A 12682-nucleotide genomic window follows, 5' to 3' on the forward strand; every position below is an offset into this window, starting at 1 on the left:
CAGGCTTACCCTAAGAGTCGAATCATCCTCAATTTCTTCTCAGAAAAAAGTCAATTATAGCGGGGGAATGCGCAAGGGCATCCGTCCGTTTTCACCAGGTACACCTAACCAGTAAGTACCAATAAGTTGTGTTCTTAATGATGCCGATTGAAAACGAATTTCGAAATTGCTAAGTAGTTTTTTTTGGAAAATGGCGTATGTAGTCAAACCAAAATCGCAACAAATTTTTAGTTACTCTCCGACGTTTCGCTTTTATTTTTAAAGCTACAGGAACCTAAGATGGAAACATAAGACAGCAGCGACAATTTTAGACATTTTCAGAGAAAATCATTCAGACAACGGACAAACTAGGTACGATTCCTTGACAAAGCTTTAAAAATAAAAGCGAAACGTCGGAGAGTAACTAAAAATTTGTTACGATTTTGGTTTGACTACATACGAAATTTTCCAAAAAAAGCTACAAACAAATACAAGTCGAGACCATATTACGAAATTGCCAAGGATTTGAACAATGCTAGCGCTGGTAATTGCGCCAAACTGCTGTACCATCTGGGCAATCAACTATTCAACTAACCTCCGCCACAAGCTCTGTCTCAGTTTCGTCAGGAAGAGCCATCTGCGGAACTTCGTTCGCTCGGGAGATAGCAGTAGAATGTATGACAAGGTCGGCATTTATCCCCAAATAAATGTAATAAATAGCATATTCGTCAATAAAAATTGTTTTGAAGCGTGTAAGTAAGACATATTTTCACAATTTGCACAATTTTGAGTAGATTTATAAACAAAAGATCGTCAGGAGGAACTAAAAGTACGTTATTTGTCACTGAGAATAATTCAATTATCGGTAGCAAGTTTCTGCTCCAAATTTGAGTGTGTACACTCCAAGGCCATTTTGAGTAGTTTTAACCAAGTTTTATCTAAATCCAACCTGTTTTCAGGTAGACTCATTTACGAGTGAGAATATCAGGCTTGTGGGTGTTAACCGTATCATCCGTGTTCCAAACCATTACACGGCCAAATCACAATGGACGAAAGACAATGCGCTGTGTTCTGGTGGGATCTGAAGCATTTGATTTACTATGAGCTACTCGAACCAGGCAAAACCGCTAATACTGAACGGTATCGACAAAAAACGATCAATTCGTATCGAGCTTTAGGTGAACAACGACTAGAATAACAAAAAGGTATCACAAAGTGATTTTGTTGCATAACAGTGCTCCGCAACATACTGTGAAATCGGGCAAGAAAACGATTAAGTCATATCGTTGGCAAATTTTTTCACAGGCGGTTCACATACCACACTTGGCATCCAGCTATAGGACAAGTCAATGCTCGCATATATTATTATACTCTCTTTATTGTATTCCAACGGAAAAAAGAATAATCCGTTTCATGTATTTTTTGGACAAAAAATTTGGTTATTGTCTTTGGTATGAATAAAACGTTGGATTGTTAGAATATATATTTAGTAGTACAGTTAAATTAGTATTAGTAGTGAAATATTTGCAGGTTGTTTCAACAGCACATAACACATCTTTTTTTGAGCTTAAAACGCTTTCTCGAAAGCCGACATAAACTACGCTCGTCAACCGGACATCAACAGGTACACAAGGTTCACCGTAACGATACATAAAACATACAAAATAAAATTATTATGCAACTTTTGCCACGTGTCACTCCGTGAATCCGATTGCATGCACGAACTTACCCACACCTAGAATAAAGAATACACAATATAGGTACTACATATTTGATAGCGAAAGTTAGTCAAGCAAAACAACACCCATCAGACAGTGGATTTATCTGATTTCTCCGCTACACCCGTTAACAGACACTTTTAGTTGGAAAAATTTCTTCGCACAACTCGTTCATATTTAGTTTCGTTAATGGTGCACAACATGCTACTATTTCCCCCCTGGCGCCCGGCAGCGCCGTGACGGTTCCGGTATGTTCGTCAACCGTACCGTGAAGTTGTTCAAATTCCCTCGCGGCAAGCAACATTTGTTAGTGCCTTTTTATGTTATTTTGCCGGTTATTTATGGCTTTGTTTTGCAGGTGAGCAACGTTTTACAATCTTTTTATAGGTGTGCCAGTGTTGCCATGGTTCGACTCAAACTTGAACGATAATCAATAAACGCTGATGGAAGCTTACGACACATTCTAGGAGGTCAAGGACACGCGATCAATTTATGACTTGTGAAAAAGCTCAATCACCAGCAACACTGCCATCCCCACTTAAGGTAGTCAGCTGTATAGCGCACAAAAAACATGCTTGTTTAACACCACTTTGCCAGCGAACACGACTGTACCATTGCAACCGGTGTGTGCTTACGTGTTATTTGTTTCACGGTTCCACCTCACTGGAAAATCCTGGCTAGTTGGTGGCGGGTTTTGGCATGGTGTGCAACAATCAGGAGCGTAACATTTTCTTGCACGCGCCTCCGGGCTATCGTATACCGCCTACAACCCCTTCCAGATGTTCAACGGTTCAATGCAGGTATTGGCTCACCCCGTTCGTCAACCCATTCCTTGCAGAGTCCTGCATACCCAAGCTGTGCGGGACGATAGGCTATTGTTGAACTTTTCCGACGAGCTTTGCCGGATTTTTTTTCTGTTCTTTCTGTTCACCTCTCTCTCTCTCTCTTTCTCTCTTTCAGACTCACTTCTTTCTTTGGATTGAATTGTGAAATTTCCTTCTGGCAGTAAGTGCCAAGCCACTTTTTCTTGTACATTCAAGTACTTTTCGCCATCTTGTTTGCGTACGTTTCTCCTCGTGTACACCTACTGTTCGGTCGGTCGGTCGGTATTGATTTATTGCGTGACTATTTTAATTTGTATGCCACTTGTTGAGGCATCGACAGACCATTCTGTTCGATGGAGAGCAGAGCAGCAGAGGTGGGGTGCAAGGAGATGTAGTTAGTTTAAGCCCCGTGGAAATTGTCATCGTCAGCAACGTTACGGGTTGTGGTTTCGGTTGTTGTTGTTATTGTTGTTGTTAGGGGAGATTTCAATCAGCAGTTTTTAGGTGCAGTGTGCAGATTTTGGCACGATTCAGTAACCACAGATTTGAGCCAATCGATGTATGTGTGTGCATCCGGGACAACATTGGACAGGTGCCGGGGGTTGTTGATTTTTATTGCGAATGTTTATTGGTGATATCGGTCAGGATATGAAGTGAATAGAAAACATGTTAAAAATATAACTTGTGAAATTAAGTGCTTTCGATGCGATATGATGCTCAAATTGGTCAACTCAGGTTTTACTGATTAGGTTCAAAGGCTTAATGATAATGGGGGCGCATTATTGCTAATCAATATTTCATCAATATTCATAATAACGCGGCAAATTTATTCAATATATGGTTTCCATTAACCATTCAAACTGTTCAGGGTGAATAACCAATGTATGTTTCAAACATTTGTTATGTAAAGCTTATTTGCTTATTTGAAAACCTAATTTGTTTCGCTTCCACTTCTCATTACAGCCCACGTGGCATTGCTATTATGCAGCTCTATGAACAAGTGACAAGTTGCAGTGCTGTTACAGTATTCCCAAGTAACAATATGACTTTTATTGTAGTCTTATTTTGGTTTTTATGACCAATTTTGGACATAAAAGTCATCAAAAAAGTATGATAAAATCTAAATTGTTACTTGGGTTAGCTTATCTGCCTTGATTTTTGTTGGACTTTTATAAAAATAGTGTTTTAAAGAGTAGTTTTAGCTAGTTTTTTTTGATAATTATAATAGACCGTTGTATTTGTATTAAAAGATGTGGTTTTTCGGTCTCGGGTTTCTTACGAAAACTTTATTTTACGTTTTCGGCTGACGTTTCGAAGGTGCCTTCATCCTCGGAGCAAAACGTTGACTAAGAAAACATTTGTTAACGTTTTCCTCCGAGGATGAAGGCATAGACCTTCATCTTTTAATACTAGTTTTTTTATGACATCATAAAACGTGAAAAAAATCAACGAAAATAGAGCCAAAAGTTTAATTGCATGTACCTTTATTTAATATCGAGAACGTAAAGGTTCATGTTCATTGAACATTTAATTTGGAATAAAAAAACTCGATTCATTCTATTGTCAACTACAGCTGTCTGTTAATGACAGGTTACCCGGTTCGTTTGTCATCTGTTGACACAAATTTAGCGTTTCATAAATAAACTGAACGAAGTGCTTGGAAATTTTATTTTAAACCATTACTTTATTTAGTAATATCATTCGAAAACATTGCTCATTTATGCACATTTAAAGCATATAAAATAATGTAGAATGATTTAATTCTACATTTAATTTAATTTAATTAATTAAGAAAAGCAAAGAAACACACATTTCTGGTTCGTCTTTGTCAAAAATATCCATTTTATTTCAAGTGAAAACAAAATACTATACGCCTCCATTGCATTCTCGCAACTTTATTTTTTTCAAAGTTTAAACCTTTGAACGGAAAATTGTAATTTTACATATTTTTGATATGTAATAATGTAAAAAGTAGTCAGTTTTTAGTAGTCAGTCAGACACACACACACACACACACACACACACACACACACACACACACACACACACACACACACACACACACACACACACACACACACACACACACACACACACACACACACACACACACACACACACACACACACACACACACACACACACACACACACACACACACACACACACACACACACACACACACACACACGCGCGAATGGTAAATGGTTGAATAATGCGCTCCAGAACTACCACGAAGTTCCACAGCCTCTTATTTAGCAACTCCTATCTCTATCTCCTCGTGGTACCATCCGGGATACGTTCCTTAGCGGAAATCGGACAACCGGTAGAAACTAGGGTCGTATGCCGACAGAGAAGGGGGCACTCATGCGAAGGCTAAGTGTAAACTCTCCGCCTGCAAATGACGGATCTCGGTAGAAGCATGTTCGATGAACCTGAAAATATTGATAACCTGAGCAGAGGGTCCAAAGCCCCCAAAGGAGGATGGAACATGAATGGATAAACCCCTAATCCAAGGTGTCATGCGACCCGTGCCGAGGGATCAATGGTGGGGGGGGGTTGTATAAATACTTAGCCTCAAAGTGGAGTACCAGAGCCGCATCATGAGAGGCTCTGATGTGGCGGATTTTTCTTCCCCCTCAACTCGTGGGATTCTTATAGAAAACAAAATCAAAAATACAACAAGTGTAGATACGGTGGAAACCCCGTTCACGAAAGGAGGCATCCAGTGTTATCCACCAAGGGTGTAGAAGGATGCAACTAGGAGCGCTAGTGTGGGTGGTAAAGGCAGCGGTATGCCAACCACGCCGGACACAGCGATGAACGGGCCAGCGCTAATCAGGGCGATGGATAAGAATAGAGACGCTGTACCTAAAGTGGTAGCAGCGTCACAGCAGCGCGATATAATAATCGCGTTCACATCAGGTCGCGGCAGTTTCTCCAAGGACCTGGAGCAGAGCTTGCTCATGCTTCGGAGAACCTAGAATGCAGCGACCAAAACGCACAACGACCTCGTGGCGCGTGCAGGAGAGGCGAAGAAGGTGACCGTGAAGGCGTCGAAGGCAGTACAGACGAACGCCTGCCCGTTGACGGAGTGTCGCAACGCGGTCCAGAAGGCCACGGAAAGCGCTACCAGCAGCGGTAAGGCGTCCGCCAAGCGTCTGAAACAGTCCCCAGGAGGTAGCACCCCTGGTGGACCGAAAAAACGCCTGATCGGTAAAAGCCCTCAGGCTAGCGAGTTGGCACAGCTAACCGATGAACCAGCGGGAAGCTCCAAGACGGATGGCCCGTGGACCGAGGTTAAAGCCAAGAGAAAAGGCGGAAGAGGCTCCAGTAAAAAAAAACAGCTCCACCTAAACCGGCAAGGAAGCGAGCGAAGAAGGGCGACGCTCTTATCCTGAAAACCGTCGGGTTGAAATACTCGGAGGTTCTGAAGGCCTTGAAAGGAGATGCCCTACTCAAGGATCTGGTTGCGGATGTGCGGAGCATCCGCCGCTCACGCACGGGCGATATGACCCTTGAGTTGAAGAAGGACGCAACCAAGAAGAGTTCCGCGTACAAGTCGATAGCGGAAGGAGCGCTCGGGGAGGGAGTGCAGGTACGTTCTCTCACACCAGAAGTGACTCTCCAGCTTAAGAACCAGGACGAGATCACCGAAATGCGTGAGGTCGTACAAGCTCTCAAAGAGCAAAGTGGAGTGGTGGTGGCAACCGAGGCGGTTCGCCTACGCAAGGGTCCGGAAACGGCCAGTGGGTCTCGGATAGGTCTGGGACGGCGGATATATGGACGACAAGCAGGTTCCCGGTTCAGGAGGTTGTGTCAACTGCAGACGATTGATTTGCGGTTGCCAAAGTGGGTGGAGTGTTCTACTACAACTGTTATGCTCCGCCGAGTTGCTCTATCGAGCAGTTTACGCGGATGGTAGACCGAGTATCAGTTGTGCTGACTGGTTTAAGGCCGGTGGTTGGGGCAGGCGACTTTAACGCTTGGGCGGTAGTGGGGAAGTCGTCGCACGAATCATAGGGGTCGGATTCTGCTTGAGGCTCTGGCAAAGCTTAACGTAGATTTGGCCAATGTCGACAACGTAAGTACCTTCAGTAGGAACGGTGTGGAGTCTATCATCGACGTGACTTTCGACAGTCCTGGTCTGATAGGAGACTGGAGGGTAGACAATGGCTACACTCACAGTGACCATCAGGCGGTCCGCTATGGTGTCGGTCAGATAACGAGGTGGCAGGCGGCGAGTAGAGCCGACACTCCAACCACTCGTGGATGGAAGACATCATACTTCGATCCCGAAGTTATTGTGGAAGCGATCCGAAGAGAGTGCGGTGATCGCGGTATGCGCGATCCGAACGCTGATTATTTGATTGAGGTTCTGTCGCGAGCGTGTGACGCTGCCATGCCTAGGAAAAGCCGACCTAGGTATGGGAGGTCGCCGGTTTACTGGTGGACAGCTGAAATTGTGGAACTCCGCGGAGCGTGCTTTCGTGCGAGGAGAATTATGCAAAGAGCTCGTTCGGACGAAGGTAGGGCTGAATGTCGAGTAGCACTTGTTGCTGCACGCGCAGCGCTTAATAGTAGGATAAAAGCTAGTAAACGAGCCTGCTTTGAAAGGTTATGTGCTAGTGCCAATGCGAACCCGTGGGGTGATGCCTACAGGGTCGTAATGGCAAAGGCCAAGGGAGTGATGGCGCCCTCAGAGTAATCGCCAGAGATGCTGGAGCGGATCATCGAGGGCCTCTTTCCGCACCACGAGCCAAGGCCCTGGCCCTGGCCCCAGGCCGCTGAGTCATCCCACGGCCGACGTTCCAGTATCTCAGACCATAGCGTAGGATGGTCGGCCTCCCAGCCGAACATCCAAAGTAACGTGGGCGACGGCGGCTTAGAGGTTGGGGAGGAAGCGACGGCTACGAATGAGGAACTCATTGAGATCGCTAAATCCCTAAAGGTGAGCAAGGCACCGGGACCAGACGGAATCCCGAATATGGCCACTAAAGCGGCTATGTTAGAGGTTCTTGAGTTATTCGGGACAGTAATGAGCCTGGAAGCTGGCCACTTCCCGCACAGATGGAAGCGACAGAACCTCGTGCTGTTGCCGAAGCCGGGAAAATCTCCGGGTGTCCCCTCATCATATAGGCCGACCTGTCTGCTCGATACTGCCGGAAAGGTGCTGGAGAGGGTTATCCTTAACAGACTTGTATAGTACACGGAGGGTACAAACGGTCTGTCAAGGAACCAATTCGGCTTCCGAAAGGGCAAAACTACGATGGATGCCATCTTATCTATCACTAAGACAGCCGTGATGGCAATCCAGCGCAAGAGGACAGATATCCGCTATTGCGCAGTTGTCACGCTTGACGTGAGAAATGCGTTTAATACCGCTAGCTGGTACTCCATAGTCAACTCGCTTCGGAAAGTCCAAGTGCCGGTGTCGCTGTTCAGGATTCTGGAAAATTATTTCCAGAATCGTGTGCTATGCTACAACACAGATGAGGGTCAGAAGTGCATTCCAATCACCGCAGGGGTCCCGCAAGGTTCCATATTGGGCCCGGTGTTGTGGAACGTCATGTATGACGAGGTGTTGAAGCTAAAGTTCCCGGTAGGGGTGGTGATAGTTGACTTTGCGGACGACATCACCTTGGAAGTCCACGGTGAATCTATCAGAGAAGTTGAGATTACGGCTGCCCACTCTATAAGCATTGTTCAAGACTGGATGCGATCCAGGAAACTGGAACTAGCGCATCATAAAACGGAGGTTATCGTGGTGCACAACCGCAAGTCGGTACAGCAAGCAAATATCAGCGTCGGGGACTGCACTATTTCGTCAACGCGGTCCTTAAAACTTCTGGAAGTCATGGTCACCGACAAGCTTAAATTCGGGAGCCACGTCGACTATGCCTGCAAGAAGGCTTCCACAGCTATTTCGGCATTGTCTCGTATGATGTCTAATAGCTCTGCGGTATATGGCAGCAAGCGAAGGCTATTAGCTAACGTGGTCCAGTCCATACTTAGGTATGGCGGACCGGTGTGATCATCGGCGTTAGGTACCAAAAGCTATCTAGCCAAGCTAGAAAGCACCTATCGTCTCATCTGCTTGAGAGTGGCGAGTGCGTATCAGACAGTATCTGCACAAGTTTGGGCATGCGGAGTCCCCCGCGTGTCCCGAATGCGTGGATGTTGAGTAAACTGCAGAACATGCCCTCGTTTCGCGGGCGCGAGAAGCAACATGATGGCAGTGAGCGGACAGGACACTACCCCGGATACTTAGTCCAAAGGATGTGTTCCAGCTCGGGCGTCTGGGGAGCGGTCAATGCGACTGCTACCCAGATTGTACTTGAGCTACAAAACCGCTGGAGAGCCGATCAACGGCGAATAAACAGCCTGACTATCATAGTCCAGTAGTTATCTAAGCGAGTGCGTTAAGTACTATAGCCCCTCCCTGAAGTAATACCGATAAGGTGGTGCCAGGGGGATTGATGCTGAAGACTCGGGTAGGGTTTTAGTGGGTCGGGATCCGCACGCCCCATTAGGGAGGTCGGGATACCTAAACCCCACTCCCTGAGTTGTCTTCTCAGGTGTCTGATAGTACCGTATTTTCTAAGGTACTCAGCAGATTTCCCTGCTAGCAAAAAAAAATAATAAGAGGCATCGACCGTTTTCTCGTGTAAAAACACACAAACACACACTGGTACATACCAACATGTACGCAGACACATGACAGACAAACACACATCACAGATACGTTCACAACAATTTCAATGGGTTTGAGACCAAATGTAAGGCATTAACGTACTTTTCAGAAAATATGTTGAACTTAAACAGAAAGTTTTTTTATGATCACAAAATATTGTAAATATTCTTTTTTTTGTGTCTTCGTGGTGTGTAAAGAGACAAGTAGCTTTTAAAGATTTGTTTTAAAACTGAAAATCGAAAACTTCAAAATGTAGCATTTCTTGTTTCATTGATACAATTTTTTAAACAAATATAGTTGCGAGAATCTAACGGTAGCACATGGTGTTTTGTTGTTTCTGCAACGAATTCGAATACAACGAATAATTTTGGTTCATCTTTGTTTAATCAGCAAGAAGAAATTCTTTTTATCTTATATCTCGCCTGCCTATTATAGTAAGGTAAATACACTTGAACATATCAGCTGGTTGTTTACGTCATTAGCGTAAAAAAACTTAAAAAGATTTTAAGATGCCATTCTCCGTAATAATCGGAAGAGGGGGAAATCGAGGTAAGTGTCCCAATACTTGGGTCCTTTTGAAAACTTGCGCGAGAATTGCTGATAAGATACTTGATTATATCATTGACTGAAGTTTTTGGAGCGTCTTAGTAACATACGAAACCTGGAATTAAGTAAAAAGAAAACTTATCCAATTGAATTCTACTATGTATATTTCTTCTTTACAGATACGTATTTCGCCTACGACTTGCAGGCTTCGTTCGAAAACAGACACTGACGAAGCCTGAAGGTAGGCGAAATACGTATTGGTCAAGAATAAAGATACGTAGTAGAATCACAGACAAACAGACATAACTCTTGGAAGAAAAATCTACAAAAATTACCGTATCTCACATTTAGCCTGAACACTGGCACCATCTATGACCGACATTCCTAAAAATCAAATAGCAACAGGAGTATCCCTCGAAGTAGCAAGTATTTTTTATGGGGAATTCCCTTTCTTTCGTCAAAAAGCGCCACTTTGACCAAAACGAAGACATTCCCAACTAAGCCCAAATTTGAAATGACGTTTTAATCGGTACGAAGAGTGGAAAACGAGTGTTATGTCTGTTTGTCTGTGGTAGAATTGAATTGAATAAGTTTTCTTTTTATTTAATTCCAAATTACATCATCGGTAAAATAATTAATTGCAGGATTTTTACGATCAAAATTATCAATGTCCCTACAGGTCAATCAGTAAATACTTCTAATATCAAGGTGATGATGTAAACAAACATCGGATTAAATCTATCGGTTACGGTTAGTACGAATAGTAGTTTCCCAATGGCTACTGTTAAGTGGAATAAAGCGAGGAAGCAGAGGAGCCCAAAACCGGGTCAAAATGTTTTTCCTGCTATCATACTGATAACGAATAGAGTTTGTTCGTTCCAAAAATATGTTTATTACCTTTTGTTTCTTGCCTTAACGAGAAGTAGACTAAATCTAGTTTAGAATAGTTTAGAATGGCCAGTAATATTGAGATAATACCTAGCAGCATAAATAAATGAGGCGAGGGATCCAATCAGTATTCAAATTGCGTTACATCGAACGATTGACTACACAATTGGATTTCCATGGAAAAACATAGATATCGGGAGGTGATTTGATTGGATTGCGACGACAAGTAACAACGTTGGTGAAAATTGGGTGGAAGAGGCGGTATGTGATAGCAGCAGAGTGACATTTTTCACAGCAGAACTCAAACGAGCAGAGTGAATTTCGATTTTCCGACTCTGGCCGTCTTTGTCTCTCACTTCTAGCGATACTTGGACAGCAAAAGTTTCTGCCTTCGGTGCCGGGGTGCAACAGATGCTAGTGATGAGTTGGCTGCCGAGCTTCTCCGTACTGGTGCGGTTGTTACCTTGCTATTGGAGGACTTTCTGCTCAAGATCGGTTCCATGGGGGCGACCATGGACGGCACGTTTATCAGCCGGTTGTCGAACGGTATCCCGGTCAGTTCGTAGATCTGTTCCGACAGAGAGTCAGCAGAGCGTCAGTACATTCGGGTTTCGGGCGGGTGTAAGTTTCGATGAATGTTTAACGAGAATTTGAAATGCTGTTGCTGTTATTGGATGGGAACGCTTTAACAGCTACACAATCATGAATAATTCAACGGTTTGGCTTTTGAACTCTTTGGAGATAAGTCTGTGGAATGTCTGGCTTAAAACAGTGAGATAAGAGCGTCAGTTTGGCTAAGTAATTTCGCAAATATTATTTGCCTCCCATCGGGAAACGATAAATTGGGATTTCGCGTTTCACTTGCGACAGTAACTTGTTTGAGGAAAATGAAACAATCGGTTTCACACGGTGGGATGAGTACGTTCTACGAACGCATGAAGTTTTGCACGTTTTAATCCGATTGGCTTCCGATGGATATCGATTTAGTTGAATGAAATGGGGCTCGAGTCTCATAGGATGCAGGTGTTACAAACGCTGATAATTTTTCATCCCCCATGAGCCAAGCGTGAGAAGACTAGCTATAATAAATCTCCAACATAAATTTAAAAATAAAATGAAAATCAGAGCAGAAAATAACGAAACCGGTGCAAAATATAGCATTTGGCAAGCAAATGGTAACATTTTGCATCCTCATCCAATTATGAACGAAAATTTATAGAATGCAAATGAAACTGAGACTGAAAGTGAGTTCAATGGCTGCTCTTGGCAGCATCGTCAACGCCGTCCCTACGATGAGGCTGACAGTGTTTTGCATATCCTCACTCAAACCAGCGTTTCTTACCTTGTTGGCGCAGTCGAACGAGGTGGATACCACCTTCGATATCACATTCATTAGATTTTTCGTCTCCTGGATGACGTGGTCAACCTTGACGAAGGTGGCATCCTTGCCGACGGCCGGGTCTTTCACCAGGAACTGTAGCGTTTGCACGTACGTTGGCACCTTGTCCAGATGGTCCAGCAGCTCTTTCTTCGGTGCACCGGCTGGCACCTGATAGGAAAACTGTCGAACGACCTTATACAGTCGATTTGCCTCTTCGGCAAAGTACTCGGCCTGAGTGAATAAGTCCTGCGTGGTACGAAGTGTACCCTCGCCTTTGGTGAATTGATACATAGAGAAGGCCATTGCTGACATGTTCTTCGCCCTAGGAATGGAGAAAGTTTCTTAGAATCACAGATGGCAAAACTCATAATGGTTTCAACTGGGATAAAACATGTCTAAGTTCAGGTAGGTTCCTTTGGATAAAAAGCATACCTCTTAACGATGTCGTTGTTCTCCTCGGATGCACCGTTCCATTTGTCCGTCTCGGCATCCATCTCGTTCGTTACCATCTTCATCTCGAGTCCGGTTTTGGCAATTTTTTCCTGCTCCTCCGAGTCCAACCGTGTCGGCTTCAAAGGTTTCGATGTGGTTCCGTGTTTCTGCGTGGAACATCCAACGAGCATTCATTGAAATAAATCACATCCACTAACAA

The 12682-nt window shown here is 44.0% G+C and overlaps 1 protein-coding gene across 1 annotated transcript in view; it reads right to left on the minus strand.

Moving 5' to 3' along the window:
• Nucleotides 1-11007: 11007 nt before the first annotated feature.
• Nucleotides 11008-12682, minus strand: part of LOC128735616 (alpha-catulin) — a 126385-nt gene continuing 124710 nt past the window's right edge. The window contains exons 10-12 of the mRNA XM_053830100.1: nt 12463-12629; nt 11992-12352; nt 11008-11217 (exon numbers count right to left, since the gene is read on the minus strand). Of these exons, the coding sequence (XP_053686075.1) occupies nt 11008-11217; nt 11992-12352; nt 12463-12629 (738 nt within the window). The remainder of the gene's footprint in view (nt 11218-11991; nt 12353-12462; nt 12630-12682) is intronic.

The sequence above is a fragment of the Sabethes cyaneus genome, chromosome 2 (assembly GCF_943734655.1).
Source record: "Sabethes cyaneus chromosome 2, idSabCyanKW18_F2, whole genome shotgun sequence".
Lineage (NCBI taxonomy): Eukaryota > Metazoa > Arthropoda > Insecta > Diptera > Culicidae > Sabethes > Sabethes cyaneus.